The following is an 18604-nucleotide window of genomic DNA, read 5'->3' as shown; positions in this document are numbered from 1 at the left end:
CTCTGCATGCAGCATGGGGAGCAGGAGACCACTCTGCAGAAAGGCAGGAGATGGCCATCTAGGAGATGGGCACTGCCAATCCACCAGCAGAAATGACACAAAGCAGATTCCTATAATATCTTACAAGAGAAATAGCAACCTGTATATTAATTCAGTTTTATGCTCATGCCTTTTCACTGCTTGTAAAAAAATACATTAGTTTTATGGGCAAGGGGCTAAGCCTCATGCTGGAGATGGCTATTGGCAAGAAGTGGATTGGACCTCATCTGCTTGCTGGTCCGTCTGCATCTTGAGGGGAGCTTTTACAGATGGTCCCCTTCACAGAGCTGCCTGGTACTTTGGTGCTGTCCCTGGCACAGGTAGCCCCAGACCTGCCCGATGTTGATGGCTATGGGTCCCCTGTTCAGGGTGGGATGAAGGTTGCTGATAGCTATGGTCCCCTCTTTGGGGTGGGATGAAGGTCACTGATGTCTCTGGGTCCCCTGTTCAGGGTGGGATGAACGAAAGCATTAGGATACCAGCAGGGACTGGATCACACAGGGACCACACAAGATCTCAGATTTTTCCATATGGTATTTCAGTGCTGTTCCTCCCGCATCCCTCGTAAGACAGACTCCTCCCTCTGGTTGAAGTGTTTGAACACATTTGAGGTGTTTGAATACTTCAGTTAGGTTGTAAAATGGCCCTGGAGATTAGGGCTATGCTTTGTTATTTGGTTCATCTGCAGATCTTCATCCACGTTCAGTTAGAAGGTACTTTGCACCATCAGTGTTGGGTCTGCCCAAACAAAGCACTTGGGCTTGGAGTCAATTGAGTCAACACTTGGACAACTGGCTCGTCACTAGTGTTAAAGCATTTTGCAAAGTGGCCTCATACTTTCACGTGGGCCACCCATGAGGGATGGCTGCAAACTCAATCTGGGGTGAGGAATGCTTTGCTCGTGAGGAAGGCAGCATCTCCCGTTGGGAAGTGTCCCTTTGCCTGTCAGCTGGAGGGAGCGGGGAAGGCTTTCCCTCGGCATTGACCGGTGGAGAAAATGCAGGTCCTGCTCCAAAGCTGGCCCAAGCCTGGGGGATGGTCCAGATGAGGACACTGCCTGGTTAGGCTGTGATTCAGCAAAGCACTTGAGGCTGCTCCTTGAGCAGGATAAAGCTGAAGAGTGCCTTAAAGGGTTCATCATTTTCTTAAGGGCTTGGCAGGGGCAAACCTTAAATTACTAAGCTGACCTGGAGGAGGAAGATGTTCAGCAATGCTGTTTAGTCACTTATTTCAGCTTAAATGATGCAAAATGAAGCATGATTATGGAGAAGGAAATGCATTTTGTCATTTGTTCTGTTGCTTCAGTGCACATGGAGATCACTGAGAGCAAAATAAGGCTTGCGGAAATTTTTGCCTTTTATTGGGAACAAAATGAGGATAAGTTAGAGCCCATCCCATGAGGTGCTTCACATTCTCTGTTTTTCTGGAAGCCACTGGGATTTAAATCTTTCTGGGGCAAGGTATGATGAGCAGAGAACAGTTTGCAAAGCCCTGGAAACTCTGCCTCAAGGACAGGAAGAGCTTTTCCCTCCACAATCAGCAATAACAGGATGGAGCTGTGTACAGGATAAATACTCAGGCAAAGCACTGGGGACATTTCCAAACAATGAGGTCAATTACCCAAGAAGGGAGCAGGCTCCACTCGCTGGAGTTATTCAACAGTAGGAAAGTCAGAGCACTGTGGGGAACCATCTTGGCTCTCGCACAGATGCTCTGCGTGACATTGGGTTGCACCCTGCTCCTCGTGCTCACAAAATGCTCCTTTTGCAGGCATTGGACCTGCTCACAGTAATCAAGAAAGTAGGATTTAGCTAGCCTGAAGTAATTTCCATTGCTAATTTCTAGGCTTCTGTTGAAAACACCTGGGAGGATGTGCAGCTTCTGTTGCACATACTGGGAATTAATCCATTAAAGGTGATCTTCAAAGCAATTAAAATACTGGGCTTGTGACTTGTTTGTTTCTCTATTGTGCCTGAAGATGGTTTCAATGATTTTTTTTTTATTATTATTTTAAAGTTTCCACTTGTTTTTAGTATCTGCCCAGCCTCCCCTCTGGAGCTGTAAGGAAGATGGAATTAGTAATGAGATGGTGATTGCAGAGGACAGCAATCTTGCTGCCTCCCACCATAAACTGGGAGACCTGCTCGGTGTCGTAGCTTTATAGCTCTGATTTGGGGTGGCAGAGGGGGTGTAGTTTGATTGAAAAGACCAAAGAACTCTAGGGAAAAGAAATCTTTTTGGTGGAAGATTCCCACTACCTCCTCCAAAAGGCTGGATTAGCTCTCAGGAGATCTTTCAGCAAGCAAGTTGGGGTTTCATTTTTGCAATATTTCAGTATGCAAACTAGGCAGGAATATGCTTCAAAAAGCAAGACCTCTATTGGTACTTAAGAGCAAAAACCACCTCCCCTCTTTGGGGTTCACCTTGGTCTAGCGCAGAGATTATCGCAGCTCATTCCCTCGCTGGTGGACTGCTGGCCTCCCAGCTCTCCACCGTGTCAGTATTTCAGGGTCCTTGAACGTGCCTTGCACGCTTGGAGCCTCTCTGGTGCCCTGAGTTTGCTGCTCCCCAATGTCTTCAGCTGCTTGTAACCTTGAGAGCAAAGTGCTGAGCTGGAGAGGCAATACTCCCATGAACGAGAGCGTTGCCTTTGTATATGGGACACCCCCTCGCATCCACAGAGGGACCTTTGCTCTTCACATAACTTTCTAGGACAGCTAAAACAAATACACAGCTTGGGGCAACTCTCAGACAAGCACTGGATAGTTCTCCTGCTGCAGTCTCCCAGCGCCTCTGTGCTGGAGCAGATAGAAAGATTGCCCCAATTGTTTGTGAGCTGCTAAGAATTAACACCATTAATTTATGGCGGGCCCTTGCATTAATCCTCCCTGTTAATTCCTTATCTCTGCTTCAGCATATTGGCTTTCAGAGCCCTCATCTGGGAAACTCATCATGTGTTTGTCTGGAAATTGCCCTTACGCACGCCCTTTGCTTGCGTGCTGCAAAACCGGACGAAGAGCGAGGGGGAAGGCGATGTTTCAGGAGGAGCAAAGGCAGGAGCAGAAAGTGGGTTCGGATGCGCACGAAGGAGAACTGCAGCCTCCCAGCTGGCGGGTGTCAGCACCAGTGATCCTGATTCCTGTGGCCCTGGGAGCGGGGCAGCTGTCTTTGCTGAGCAGCTTTTTCTTAAGCAGTAAGGGTTCAGCCACAGGGGAATTTGCTGGAGTGTTTCTTGCCTGTAATCAAAAGATACAGTTTTATGATTGAAACAAAAAGGACATTGAAATTGCAACCACAGCAAACAAATAAATTAACTTTTAATGATTTCCCAGCTACTTTTGTATTTGTTTTAGCAGAAGCCCTGCCAGAAAGCTTCAGGGAAAGAAACCGAGGCCGTGTTAGCTCAGGCCATGTGTGTTTGTAACAACGCCTGTAATCACTCAACGCTGCAGCCCTCAGCCCATGGGTGGTGGGGGAAAGACATGCAGGTTTCCATGTTGCTCTCAGCCATCCCAGTACAGTCTGCCTGTTGAAGGCAGGAGATATAGACAGTATTTACAGAGGTTCATCTGAGGCTGAAGAATATTGCAGAGCCACTTGCCTTTCTCCTAAGGCATCATAAGACCCTGGCAGCTCTGAAGAAGAGCTTAGCAGGAGGTATCGCTGCAGAAGGCAGCAGATTTTTCCTCTGCATTAGCAGATGTTCAGGGCTGCTTGAGCACATCACCCAAGTGTTGACGTGAGATATCAATCTTCTTGATTGCTTCATTCTGGGTTTACTTAGGAAGCATTTATTTACTGAGAGGGTGGTCAAGCCCTGGAACAGGCTTCCTAGAGAGGTGGTTGATGCCCCAAGCCTGTCAGTGTTTGAGGCATTTTGACAATGCCCTTAACAACACGCTTTAACTTTTGGTCAGCCCTGAAGTGGTCAGGCAGTTGGACTAGATGATCAATGTAGGTCCATTCCAACTGAAAATATTCTCTTCTCTTCTCTTCTCTTCTCTTCTCTTCTCTTCTCTTCTCTTCTCTTCTCTTCTCTTCTCTTCTCTTCTCTTCTCTTCTCTTCTCTTCTCTCCTCTCCTCTCCTCTCCTCTCCTCTCCTCTCCTCTCCTCTCCTCTCCTCTTCTCTTCTCTTCCATTCCATTGATGCTGATGCCTCCGACAGTTTCCCATTGCGCTGGCACAGACCCTTTACACGCTGCCTGCGTTCACATGTTTAGAGTGGTTCCCCATCTCAACTGCATGGGCTTCAGCTGAAAATAAGCACGACTGACTTTAGCAGCAAATCAAAAGGATTAACATACATGGAGGTGAGCTCTGCAGGGATGGGATGTGTCCAGAGAGGAGTTGCTCTCTTCTGATGTTCACTTTGAGGCTGGACAGTCTTCACACTGAAAACCCTACTTTTTTGCTTCATCTGTTGCAACGATTAACTTCTGCCATTGATTCACCCATCCCACAGCTAGCTCTTGAGGCAGGTGGGATGAGGGATCATTGGGTTCCCTCTCTCACCTTGTTTTGCAATTTTCATATGTTTCATTTCTGCAATGTCCTGACCCTTCATCCTGACTTTTTAATATCCAAATTGTCACACAATCAAGGCCTGAAATGATAAACCTTGAAAGCACATATTCTGCCCTTTTGTAAATGAAACCTCCAGAACAGCTCACCACTTCTAAAAAGTTAATTCAAGGTTTTGCCACTTTCTGTGGATTAATATTTTGCTGCACACCTCTTCTGTATGCAACAGGTTTTGCCTTTTCCTTTCAGATTTTCCGCTGGTCCTGTTGCGGAACCTGCGTCATCCCGTCTACCTGCTAGTGGTGTTGGCTCAGGTCAACCTCTCTGCCATGGTTGCTGGTTTAGCAACATTCATGGGGAAATTCCTGGAGAGGCAGTTCTCCCTCACGGCGTCCTTGGCCAACATGATCATCGGTAAGCATTGCTGTCAAGGCTTGCCAGCATTTGAGCACCTCTAAGAAAATAATCTAGACATTACTAAGAAACACCTCTTCCTCTGGAGCTGCCAGTCTCCTTCCATTACCTACAGACAGATGTGGCACAAGGTCTTTGCCCGTATGATTTCTCAGCTACTACTTACTTTTCTTCCTTTACATTGCAGTCTGAGCTTGCTAGAATAAAATCTTTTAAGACCTGGAGAAATGTTATCTAAAGCTGTTCACTATAATCAAGGGGAGGAAACCAACTCAGTGCATCAAGGGAGCAAAGAAACATCAGATATGAATTGTGCATGTTTCTTTAACAGGGATTACTTTACATTGATCATTGGGTTAAGGGTCTTTAAAAAAGTAGATAGTAAATAAAATTAAAAACTGCAGAAACATACGCATTCATTTTGAAGACACTTTGCAGCAAGAGACCAGTCAGGCTGGTGTACTGATTGTGCCTAAACTCTTCAAAATGTTTGCTATAGTCAGACTAATTGCTTGTAATGGTTGGGCTAATTGCTTGCTGTTGGTATTGTTGTGAAGGAAAGAAATAAGTGTTAAGCAGGATATGTTCTCATGAGATCAGACTGCTTTTGCTGGTATTTTAATATCCAGAATGTCCTGCACGGGACTGAGGTCTCCCTGTGCGAGCTTGTCATGGTAATAAAAATAGGAAGAATAAAGCCCTACTCTTACAATCAGTTGGAGAGTTCAGAGATCTAGGCAGAGAAGTATTTTAAATATATTTTTGAACAAAGAGTGTGCATCCCCAGAGGAAGAGTCTTCTGAAGTCTGCAACAAATAAATCAGAAGAAAGTGAGCAGAGCAGACTGGCAAAGCCAGCAACCCAGGCTAAATACAGGCAGAAAGGTTAAATGCTGAAGCAGTAGTGTCCTCCACTGATGTGCCCTGCTGAGCTGTTCCCAGGCTTGATTTACCTGCTCTGTTAAAAATGTGCACAGTATTTCTTGCACAAATTTATCTATCTTTTGTTCCCAGCTACTGAATCTTGCTTTGCCTTTTCCTGTATAGATCAAAAAGCTTTTTGGAAATCCCTTCCTCATATGGGTATTTATGGGCTGAAAGCAACCTCCCTGTTGATTCTTTGTTGAATTAAACAGATTGCACTCTTTGGTATCCTATTGTAAGGTGGGTTTTGCGAAACTCCAAGTCTGTCATGGAAACCTTCACGGTTTTGTAATGATGACAACAGAAGTGGGCACATTACTGCATTATGCAGAAATTAAATATCCTCTCCAGGTTTCATTGATATTTTCTCCTGACTACACTGAAGAATCACGTTTGCTGGATTAAGCATAGCTTTTCACTGGTCCCTGTGTCTTCCATGCACAGGTACCTAAGACAGCCAGTTTGCTGTAGGGTCCCACTGTTTTTGCAAAATTGCTCTTTTTTAGCATTATTCCACCAGTCGCTGCAAAAACCTTGGTCCCCTGCAGATCACCAGTGCTGAAAAACAGGAATCCAGCAACAAATCCTCTTGGGCCTTCGCTGTAGTGAAGGGACTGATAGGGCTCGGAGGATGGAAAACAAGGACCTGCCTTTCCCCAGGTGCTGTGAACATCCCTGGGGCGATGGTCGGCATCGTGGTGGGTGGTGCCATCCTGAAGCGGTTCCAGATGTCCCTGAGGCAATGCAGCGCCATGTGCGTCCTTGGCATGTTCCTCTGCCTGCTCTTGGCTTTCCCGCTCCTCTTCCTCGGCTGCCCCACGCAGAAGGTCGCGGGCATTACCTACAGCGAGAGGTACCGACGGCTCCAGCCAGGCTGGGCATGGGTGGGTGATTCCCAGGGCTGTGGGTACCCCCATCCCCAGCTGCACTCCTTGGGGTGGAGGTGGAAGTTAAGCAGAATATGCAGAAATGGGTTTATTCCCTCTTGAGAAACAGTTAATGATAAAATAAGGCTAGAAATTAATGCTTTTGTGAATAAACAGTGAATCAGCTGTGTCCTTACTCCTTCTAACTTCATTGACTCGTGGTGAAACCCAAAGTGAACATCTTTTTGGCACAAAGAGCACAAGATTAAAATTTCATGTTGGAAAGTGCGGTGCATTACTCAGAGGCAAATAATTTGGGCAGGGGCCAGCCTTGGGATCACACCTTCAAAGCTGTGGCTGCTTTCCTACACAGCTGAACACAGGCAGGGCCTTGTCTTCCCTCAAGGCTTGATCCAAGTTGCTGTAAATTCACATGTTCAGCATCCTGTGGTCGTGGTGGAAGCTGGTCTGAGCCCTCAGTGGGAAGCTCACCACCTCCCACAGCGTGGTGTTGCAAATACCCCAAGACCCCACGTTTGGGGCCAAATATGAAGGAAGTGGGTGCCTCCCTTGGCCATTTATGGTCAGGATGCTTTGCCCAGGCAGAGCAAAGGCTTGGGGGGTTATAGTGGAATTTCAGTGGGTCCTCATTTATGTATGGGGAAGGTTTTGTTAAGCAATCAAGTGTTTCTTTGCTAATTTCAAGATATATGTAGTATATTTTCTATATAAGGTGTGTATTAATGATGCTCAATACCATGCATTAATATTTTCTTCCTGCTGTAGCTCTGAATTTGGACACCACGCCTTGGAGTGTAACCTCCAGTGTAACTGCCCCGAGAAAGCCTATAACCCCATCTGCGGCTCTAATGCTATTGAATACATCTCACCCTGTTCCGCCGGCTGCAGCACCGTAAATATCAATGCAGACAACTCGGTCCTGGTGAGTCATTCCCACTGCGCTAGTGTCCTGGCTTGGGATGGCTAATGAGGGATGACCAGTGCAGCGCTTACGTCTGGCAATTAGGTTTTCTGATGTTCGTTAGTGTTGGACAAGCTCTGCATGACCCTGTGGGATGAGCAGGGGAGGGTTGAAAACGTCGCAGGAAAACCCTGTGTAGATGGTGTCTCTTAGCACTCTCCAGTATAACAGAGCCCTTGCCAGTACAGATCCTTGGCCAAGGCAGCAATGAGAAACCTTTCAGGCATCCAGCCTGTTAGGATGTCAAGGTGTCCTTCCTCATCCGCTGCTCCACCCCAAGTCAGGGTTTGCTCCACAAACCCTATCTTCAGTATCTCCCATACCACCCAGCAGCTGGAGTGGATGATGCAAGGACCTTCTGCTTTCCCTTCACCCCTAAACAATGATGACCAACAAGGTCACCTTTCTTAGCTGTGTTTCTTGTAGCGGGACAGGAGGACGTGTAGTATGGGAAGAGCTAATCACAACACCTGGCATGACCCCGAGTCCATGGATGACTCTTGTACACCAGGGATATTTTCTCCATGGGGTGAGTCAGCCCACCTCCAGGCTCCTACTGTGAATTGCCCCATCTGTGTTCCTTGAATAGGGACCTACAGAAACCAGGCACCCAATTTAGGCATCACATGCTCAAAGTTCTCTGAAACTAGAAGTCCGAGTGTTTCCATTTTGCTGGGCTGTGAAGGCAAAATATCAATGCAGGTGGTGCACATCTTCACATACCTCGATGTCTTGCAGCAGGTATCACCCAGGCTGCTCACCCAACAGCATTTGCTTGGACTTGACCTAAAATACTGCTCAGAATGAATAAAATATTTATGAATTATTTCTAAATTATAATGAATAAATTATTTATTTATTTATTCCGGAAGCAAAATGCAAACCTGCAATTGGTCCAAACTGCCTTTCTGCAGACTGGGGGGCAAATACCAGCTGAAAATGCTCAACTGGTGCCTACAGTTGTAGAAGCAGCCTGGGTGTTTTCATCATATAACTTGTTTTAGTTATGCTACATCTATAGGTTGTGTATAGGGGTGAAGAGAGGGAAGGTAAGTCCTGCTTTTGGGGGCTCAGGGAGCAACTCTGTATGCTCTGGGCAAGCTAAGCCTGGAGGGACATTGCACAGTACACATAGCACTGACATTTAGCAGACCTTCACTGTATGCTCTAGGAGGGCCTCGTTAGAGCAATGTTATTCCACCTTTCAGCCTGCAGATTTGCAGTTTAAAAAGTCATAATCAAGTTGCAGTGTGCATTCTCGCCATAAGTACCAGTTGTCAAGCCAAGTGTCTGCATGAGAGGATAATTTAGTGGGAGAGTCCTTATGCGAGGGCTAGAGAAATGGGGTTTGCTCTTGGCTTTCCCTTGATTTGCAGACCTGGCAGGGTTATTTTGCTTCCGTCTCTTCTCTCTCCTCTGCTGCTCCCCACCTGTCACCAAAACTCCAGTAGGACTGAGTTTTCCCAGTGCCAGTTGTCTGTTGCATCTCCAGGCAATACAGTTCAACAAATAAAGAGTAAGGAAATCTTTGCCAATTCAAATACCTATCTGAAAAATGTTAGCAATCCATATAGGGTGAGTAGTTTTCTGCTGTGTTCTTGGCACAGCATACAATGGCAGCATGGGACTGTCTGAGCACTTTTTAGCAGCATTTTGTTAATTAACAACACCTCACTTCACTATGTTTTCTGCCAGAGCTTAGTCCCAAATGTGCTTTTCTGCATCCCTGTGCCTGCCTTTTGTACAGCAGATCCTTTTCAACTGCTTCTGCCTCCTCAAAGATGCCTCCAGCCCTTTAACATGCTGTGCTCTTGAACGTGAGCCACACCTGCATTCATTATAGGTATTATTATGTGTAGCCACAAGCTACAACAAAATCAGGTCTCCCTTGATGGTGCCATGCAAATGCTACTTGGTAAAGCCAGCATAAGCTCTTCCTTTAGTGCTGAGATAATTTGCTGAATCTTCTTTCCACCTACTGATGCTTCTTGACTAAATTTAAGTTGTGTGAGAGCTTCTTCCACATAGGGACTGTATCTCAATATGTTGTTAAAAATGCCAAACCATGTGCCAGCATGTAGTAGGTGGAGCACGTTGCGTTGCCCTGGGACGGGAGGTTCATGGCACACAATGATGTGGCTACAGATGCCGAGCTTTGCTCCTTTATCATGCTGGACTAGGAGCTGAGCTCAGGTGCCAGCAGAGCAGCCTCAGTCCCCCTCTGGTTTGGGGTATTACCTGTTGCACAAAGGAAAAAAGAAATTTTTGGATTTTACGGCATTATTCTGGCTCCTGCTTTCTCTGCTATATTACACATTTCTTACCATTTTCAGCATCTCTTTGCCAGTGCAGGGATGTGTGGTACTCGCTGCCTACTGCTTTCCATGTCCCAAATGCCTGGGTTGCTAGAAACCCTCGTGGTGTGCAAGAAAACCTACAATTTTGTGCTCAGCTTTGCTGCAGCCCTTCCAGAGGAGGCTTGTAGAGTGCGAGCTTGGTTTTAACACTCTCACTTGAAAGCTCTTCTACGCTGAAAGCGATTTGCTCTTTGCATTGCCTGATGTCCACAAATTTCATGGGCAACAGAAGGAAGGACCCTGCCAACTTTGCAGGACCTTGCAGTGACAGCCTTTTAGTGATTTGCTACTTGTTGGGGTCCAGCGTGACTTGTTGAAGTGAGGTGGCCACGGGGGCTCCCCCAGGACTGTGGGAATCTCTGTGCCATGGGGCTCCTGGGTTTCTGAACCCCGCTGTGCTCTCATTGTGCATGGCCACGGATAGGAGCAGGGACATCCCTCTACTGCCAGCCAGGTTGGATCTGAGCTGGCCAGCACATACCCCAAAAATTTAGGGTACCAGCAGGTCCCAGCTGGGGAAAAAAAGAAGAAATAAGACAGCATCAGGCAGAGTTTGATGTGAGCAGCTTTCTCTCTTAAGAAAACAATTGCTAAATGGTACTAAATGGTGGGGATGTTTGATGCATAGTCCTGAAAAGCCTGGAGCTGGCCGTGTGCCATCCAGCAGCCCATCCCTGCCCAGAAACCACAGCCCCGGTTTCAGGACTGCCCATGGTTATTCTCCGCTCCCCGCTTCGCCGGGTGGTTTTTCCCAGCCCTTGCGCTGCGTCAGCCTCGTGGCACTGCTGCCTGGATGGCGCATGTCAGAGAGACGGGCCACCGGTGGCTTTGTGGCTTGTCCCCATTGCTCGGAGGTTTTTGCAGCTGGGGTCTTGCTCCCTGCTCTAAAATCCTCTGAGGTTTTGAGCGAAAGGAGCAGAGCCCTGCCTTGTTCCTCCACTGCGTGCACCTCCAGCCCTTTGTCTCCATTCAGCTTTGTGCGAGGCCCCTCAATGTCACGACTCAGATTCTCTGTAAAAGGTGGTGGTCGCACAGATCAAATGAGTTTTGATTTATCTAATTGCATTTTTGTTAACTGCTTTGGTCCAAATTCATCTCAGCTATCGTAGGCACTTATCTGTGGTGGGTCCTCTGGAGACCCACCTCTCCCTCCATGGCTGCAAAAGGAACCCAGATGATGAGTTTAGTTTAGTTCATTTCAGATGGCTGAAGAAGATAAATCCCAGTCTTAATTTAAAATATTAAATCCTCTTTCCTAGAGGTGGGAGGAGGGATCGTGTCCCCTTTCATCCCAGATCTCCCCCTGTGTTCTCAGCCAGGAGCAGTTCCTCGTGGGTCTCTTTTATGGGCATCAGCCGTGCCATTTCCCCAGGCAGTGATGTGGGAATGGGGAGTTGGGAGACCCTGGTCTTCTCCTGCCTCTGGGATCACCCTTCTGCAAACTGCCATCCCACTGTGAATCTGTCCCTCTCTGGCAGCAATAAGATCATGCTCATTTTATTTAAAGGCCTCTTCCAAAAAAAAAGAGGTTTCTTGTTTAAACAAAAGAGAATTGTGACTAAAATCTGGAGAAAAAGAAAAAATCCATATCCCTTGCCCTGGGGCATCTTTCCTTCACTAACGCTGTGCCAGTTATTTATGACCCTCTCTCAAAGGTGAGGTTCTGCATTTTCCCCTAGCAGGTGTTTTCTGATTTAATACTCCCTGAGCTTAGGCTCTGGCTTTGATTGCCAGCTCTGCTCTACGCATAGCCCCTGGATGAAGGGTCTCGCAGCAGGAGACAAGCTGGGTGCAGGTGACGGAGCCCAGGCTGCTCCCCTGGAGATTTCCTCCAAAAGATATAATACAGGCGAGTAAGCTCACATCAGGCTTGAATGTTTTATCAGCTGTGGGTGAGACTTTTCCATGCCAAGAGTCCAGATTTACACAGGATGCCAAAGCGTTCAGCTGGCAAATGATGACATTGAAATAAATCTGTGTGTAAGCATCTTCAGTGCACAACAGGCGTGAAACACAGGACTGGAAGCACGAGCACAGAAGGATTGCTGCGGGGGGTAGGGAGGCATTACTGGGTCTCACACCAGCGAGGCAAGGGTGCGTCTGGGTTGGGAGCACTTCCAGGTGTCTCTGGAAGCACAGAGAGATGAACCAAGGTACCGCTGTAGATGAACCAAGCTACCGCAGCGGTCCCAGCTTCCCCCTCAGCTGTGTGTGCTCACCTGTGTGACAACTAATGATGCCCGCGGGACCTGGTGGGACCGGGACCTCCTTTCAGAGATGGCAGCATGTTGGAGGCTGGAAGTGGGGATGGGAATATGTGTTTCCTCATCCACTCAGTCTGTTATCCCCAGCCAGCTTCATTGTATATGTTTCTTTTTTTTTTCCCCTGCTCCCTGAAGTGTTGAGTGCTAATTACTGCTAATTATTTACAGACAAAACCTAAACACCCTCCCTGCCTCTGACAGCTGGCAGCTATCCCTGGTATCTCCATAGCCTTGAGCAGATGAGCAGCCTCTGGGTTTTCTCTCCTCTTTACAGAACTACACCAACTGCAGCTGCATCTCCGAAAACGGGCTCACAGGGTTCGCCAAGCCCGGGACCTGCGGCACCGGCTGCTCCCACCTCTTCCTGCCCTTTGTGGTTCTGTCTTGCCTGGCGGGGATCCTTGCCAGCACGTCCCACACGCCGTCCTTCATGCTCATCCTCAGGTGAGCAGGTTGGGTTGGTGTTGTGTTAAATGGTAAAGAAGTTTGGCAGAAAATAAACCCCCTTGCATTCCAGCTTGTCCTCAGATATCAGAGGGGCTGGGGGTGGCTAGGTTTAGTTTCTGAGTGATGTCCAGTTCAACGCTGTAAGTCCGATCGTGTTCTATATATATTGAACTACCACGACTACGGATGCAAAAATAGCGTTATACACTTTCAATCTAGTCATGTTCAGCGAACTATCATGGCCAGATTTAAGAAGTTTGGTTGCATTCAACGAACTGTCATGGCTAGATTTTAATGAACAGTACAGTTTATTAAAGCAACAGAAGTACAGATTCATTTGGATTGCTGGTGATAAATACATTGTCTAAAAATCACATGCAAGTACCAAGAATACAGTTGACTACAAGCATGCTAAATTATAGAAAAACTCTATAGAGATTTCTAAGTTTCCTGGGGAACCACTCAGTAAAACCAAGGGTTCGAATCTTACCCAATAGGCATCCCTATGGGTGGGAAGAGAGGTTCAGCCCATCGACTGATCCCAGAAGTCAGCAGTGTCCTCCTGACTTGTCTATGATGGCATCTTCCCTAGCATTCTTCCTCTCTTAAGCCCTTTTATACTATTTTCTTATTGTTAGGTGGAGCTGGAGTGACTCTAGTTATACGTACCCATGGTATAAAATCTCCTTGCTTTACTTTTAAAGGTATATGCTAGAGAAAATTCAGAGCACATGCTCAGTGAGGGGTGGTCGCACCTTGAAGGCAGGTAGCCTTTGGGATGGAGGTGTGTTTTGGTATTATAATGAAACTACAATGAACAAAGTTCACCCAGGGGACCTGATTTTGCGTGTGACTACTCCAGAACTGCGCATTTACTTATGATATAAATCAGAAGTAAGGCGATAGCGTTGACAGAACCCCATTGTTTCACCTCCTTGCCTCAGTGGATTTAATGCAGGGACCTTCCATTCTTGTTCCAGTAGTTCCAGTTCCCCATCCCTGTGGTGATATCACAGAGCCTGGCTGGGGTATTTCCACTTTGCTCCACCCTCCCTGTTGTTTCTCTTAGAGTCAGCAATACCAAGCTCCCCTGGCATGGCTAACATCTAAGGTTGCAGGTTATGTTGCTTAGAGAATTATTATGGAACAGATTTCATGTATATCCACTGCATTCCACCCTGGAGGTTCACCTTCCCTTGAGAGGGGGACATATCAATGTCACCTCCAGCAATTATTCGGCTGTTGGCCGTGGTCTCGGTGCAACCAGAAAAGGCATCCAGAGGTGACATTTGGGAAACCAAGGGGCCCTTGAATGGAGGAGGAAGGTTTTCTCTAGCTGAGGGACTGGAGGGTTAAGTCAGCCCTGTATTGTACCTGATGCCCAGTTCCTCCTGTTGCTTTTACAATGGTTTTGCATGTGTTGGTGCAGGGGGTGGGGAACAGGGCTTCCCTGCTCCTGTCATCTGGCAGTGCATGCGGTTGTCCATCTTGTAGGCTATGTCTGGCTCAGGAGCAGGCTGTGCTTTGTTAGTAAAGACCTGGCATGGCTGAGCAGGACAGAAACATCCAGTATCTTATCTCAAATGTTGAAGAGGGGAGACTTTCGGGACTTGCTCCTGAAGACCCTGCACTAGCAGAGCTCCTGCTGCCCTAACACTACAAAGACTTTCCCAAGGTCTCTTTGGCTGTTCCCGCTGATCCCCGCAGAGTTAAGCAGCAAGTGGAGATTTCAGGCTGCTGGAGGCTTTATCATGGAACCACCAGTGCTGCAAGGCCAATTGCTCTTGCAGGTAATGTGGTGTTCACCAACAGGCTCAGGCAAGGAGCAGGCGGTGGGTGCGTGGGTGTCACGCCGTGCCAGGCCCCCACGCCACCTCCACCCACCAACAGGGCTGTGGGGCTCACTGGAACCCCACGTTGCCCTCAGCACCCCCCATTCCTGGTCTCAGCACAACCTTCAGATCCAACAGCCGTCCTGTTCCTTCTCCACACCCACGGCTGATACCCCAGTAACGAGATGCACCATTAACTCAGCATTAATTTAGCACGGCGGTACTGTGGCACTTTTTGACGCAGCTCTGTGTTAAGAAGTTTAATTATCATCCTTCCTTCTGATGGATCTCGCTTGAGCACAGCCTCCCTTCCCAGTGCAGAGAAGCAATTAGGACTCTCGTTTCCCACGCCCTTGGAAAGGCGCCTGCGGAGCAGGCAGCGGCAGGCTGGAGCCAGCCTCAACACGAGCCCCAGGCTGGGATGGGCAGGAGAGGCTAAGGCTGTGCTGCGGGAGAGAGGAAAGCCATGGGGCAATCTCTGTGTTGGTCTATAAATGATATTTCCAAGCACATTTCTGTGGTCAAAGCACTCCAAACAGTTGCTTTTTAGGGAAAAGCTGTGGTCAAAACCTGCTTTTACCTTGGCTCCCAGGCGTTATTAAATCACGTTTTATGCCACGAATGAGCTATGTGTGCACCAGGCAGTCAGAGAGGAAAGGGAAGCTGAATTCCCTGAGGTGTGCTGACCTGGAGGTCCTCTGCCACCCAGCCCTCTCCCATGTGTGACCCCAGAAGGATCCACAGCCTGAAATATTTATTTCAGAAAACTGGGGTACCACCAAAATAGACACTGGGGCATCCCACCTCAAAAAAAAGCCACTTCCTCAACAGGTAAATCACTTTTCTCTTTCAGTTACAAAAAGCATCCCTTGTATTGCTTGTGTTTGGCAGAGCCAGCAGCTATATTGGTTTCTGTCTGTGTTTTACTCATACAGATTCTTTAAATTAAAAGCAAAAATACTTAGCTGAGCTCCTCCCTGTCTCTTACGGAGTTTGGTAGGTTTTTCAGGCCAAGAAAAGGCTGTGGAAAGCTTATAGCCCTAATGAATGAAACTTCATCATTTTTGCTGATGTAAACAGGAACTGCCTGGGGCCCTTGGTGGTTGGGATGAAGTATGACTTTTTGGGTGAGGTGCTGTAAGCTTCGTGCGATGCCAGGAAAGGAAACATCCATCTTTGCAGAAATGCCAGCGGGCTCACTTTCCATTTTGTTTTTCAGGAGCATCCAGCCTGAAGACAAATCGTTTGCGGTTGGGATACAGTTCATGCTGCTGAGAGTTTTAGGTAAATTAAAACATGTTGAAATGCCATCCTGTAAAATCATGGCAACTTGGGGATTCGTGGGGATTTCATCCCTGAGCAGCCCCGGGGCTACAGAAGTGCTGTTTATTCAGAGATTCAGACTGACCAAAGCCAGGGAAAGATGCTGCCTTGCAGGGTCTGGGGGGGCTGCACGTGGTGGGAGGGGAACAAGGCATCTCTGTGGGAGTACATCTATGCAGCTAAATAAAAGAGGGGAGGAAATATGTTTAGGTCCAGGAGGACAGCCCTTGGCTGTGTGCAGATACTGCCATGTTCGCCTCCAGCGTATCAAGGTGGCTGCAAACCACGTCCTGTGATCCCGCTAGTTATTTTTCCTATGGTGAATATTCATGTTCACCTGGAGGCCCTGAGAACACGCCACGGCAGTCGTGGGAAGGAGCGTATATGCACAATGCATGAAGGAGGTGAGCATCATTCCTGGGATGAGCGATGGTCCCTTATCAAAGAGAGAAAGGACCATCTTGCATCTTGGTGGGGTGCAAACACACAGCCAGCCCTTGGCGTGCTGTGCAGGACCAGTGGCTTCATGGGCCACAGCAAAGATGACCATCCCCAGCCCCTTTCCACCCCCTTAGCCCATGGGGAAGTAACCAGGACAGGGTCGGTCCCAGCAGAGGCACTCCCATACCAAAACAAAGCCCCCTCTGACCGACCCTCTGCTTCCAGCGTGGATGCCGGGCCCCGTTCTGTACGGCAGCGCCATTGACACGACCTGCATCTTCTGGGAGAAGAAGTGCGACAGGAAGGCAGCCTGCAGATACTACGACAATAACCTCTTCAGGCAAAGGTAGGGATGAGCGGTCAGGATAAGGGCTGAGGGTGCAGAGGGAAATCCAGGGGGAACATGGCATCAGGCCGCCTCCGACGTGGGATAAGTTGTTGTATATGCCATGGTAAGCAAACAGGGACACTCGCGTCCTCCTGGCCCGTGCGGACTCTCAGCAGTACCCAGGAATGGTTTGGAAAGTCATTGGCACAAGCCAAAACCCTGCCAAGGACCATGCTAACTTGCTGCTATAGACCAGAGGTACACTTCCAGAAGCACTCCCTGCATTATAGTGAGAGCAGTCGTTCACTGGACAAACCTCCCCAGGGACATGGTAGAGTCCTCATCACTGAAGATTTTCAAGATGTGAGTGGACAAAATGCTAGATAATCTCATATAGGCTCCCTTTCCCATGAAATGTTGGGCCAGATGATCTTCTGAGGTCTCTTCCAACCTGGGCTGTTGTGTGATGCTATGATTACTCATTTTACCAGCATAGACACAAGCAGCCTGTCCTGACGCCTTCTGCGTGGAGGTAATGCAGCAGCAGGGGTGACCCCAGCCTCAAAGCTGCCTGTGAGGTGGTGCAGGGTCCATGCAGGGTGCCTTGCACCCAGGGGTTCCTCTTCCAACAGAATGGCCCAGCTCAACAAGCAGAAGACACCAAATCCAGCCTGGGCACTGTGGGGAGGCTAGAAGGCAGCTGTAGGTGGTCTTCCATCCCCACTGCACATTCATCATCGTTGAATGACTCACTGACCAGTAGCTGCAGCAAGTCCTATTCACCCTCAACCCCAAGATATGTTTTTATATGCCTCCTTCTTACCAGGAGGTATGATCTCTTAAAGTAACACCAAAGAGAAGCGCATCTTGATAGCTTCTCCTCCTCTTTCTGCCCCCCTTCTCAGGACCCAGGCTTGCAGCAATTGCTTGCCCACTGCTGAATGTGACCAAGGAGCCCATCCCCATGTTCGGTGTCTGCTGGGTGCCTGGGGACATTGGGTGTTGGTGCTGGGTGCACATAGGAACACCCTTGCTACCCTGATTTATTGTGTTTCCACACCACAGGTATCTTGGTCTCCAGTTTTTCTTTGAGGTGGGCGCTTTCCTGTGCTTCGTGACCGTGTATGTGATTCTCAGACGGCAGGAGAGGGAAGCCAGCAATGCAGCAGAGACAAAGGCAGACCCAGAGAAGGAGAAACTGGCAGGAAACTCCGTAAAGGTCCCAGAATCCAAAGTGTGACACCAAAAATGTGAATTGCGATCCGTATCCGGGGAAGTGAAGCCATGTGAATCACCCAACACTTGAACTGTGAAGGATGGATTCTTGGAGTCATGGACAATGGGGCTGCTTCCTAATCTTCTGGGTGGGATGTACTACTTCTGTACTGCTGTGAGAGTCTGTCCATACGCTGTTCTACGCCTCCTCCTCCACCTCAATGGTGCAGCTTGCTCCTTCAAGTGGATTAGTCCACACACATTAACCTTTGGACACTGAAGTCTTCTGGATTTATGTCCTCCAAAGCATTTGTTCCTGCTGACAGTCTCAGTGATGCCAGCACTGAGGTTTAACCATATAGCTGAAGGGTTTTGTGTTTTTTTGTAATAAATCATTTTTAAGAAATGGGTTTGTACTGAACCCATACATCTCCATGAATGATGGTCTGTCCTTGCCCCCAAAATGTCAGTTGTGCTCATTCCTTTTGCTCTCATGGTGTTAGATGGTCTCTCTTCCTTGAAGGCTTCATCCAGCTCCAGCTGACATTGATGGGATTTTTGTCCCAGGCTGTGGACCATTGCAAGGACTGATTCACATGCTTCACCCAGCTGCTGTGTAGATGCTGCTTTGATGGTGAGGGGCAGGGATGAG

At 48.1% G+C, this 18604-nt stretch overlaps 1 protein-coding gene across 1 annotated transcript in view; it reads left to right on the top strand.

The window, feature by feature from the left end:
• The window catches only part of SLCO2B1 (solute carrier organic anion transporter family member 2B1), a 59973-nt gene extending 41582 nt beyond the window's left edge, over positions 1-18391 (top strand). The window contains exons 9-15 of the mRNA XM_075050309.1: positions 4810-4974; positions 6558-6750; positions 7550-7706; positions 12641-12810; positions 15865-15929; positions 16635-16755; positions 17803-18391. Of these exons, the coding sequence (XP_074906410.1) occupies positions 4810-4974; positions 6558-6750; positions 7550-7706; positions 12641-12810; positions 15865-15929; positions 16635-16755; positions 17803-17977 (1046 nt within the window). The 3' untranslated portion in view covers positions 17978-18391. The remainder of the gene's footprint in view (positions 1-4809; positions 4975-6557; positions 6751-7549; positions 7707-12640; positions 12811-15864; positions 15930-16634; positions 16756-17802) is intronic.
• The last annotated feature ends 213 nt before the right edge of the window (positions 18392-18604 follow it).

This window comes from Buteo buteo, chromosome 18 (genome assembly GCF_964188355.1).
Source record: "Buteo buteo chromosome 18, bButBut1.hap1.1, whole genome shotgun sequence".
Lineage (NCBI taxonomy): Eukaryota > Metazoa > Chordata > Aves > Accipitriformes > Accipitridae > Buteo > Buteo buteo.
Note: the sequence above shows the minus strand (reverse complement) of the source record. Positions and strands in the feature narration are given on the sequence as shown.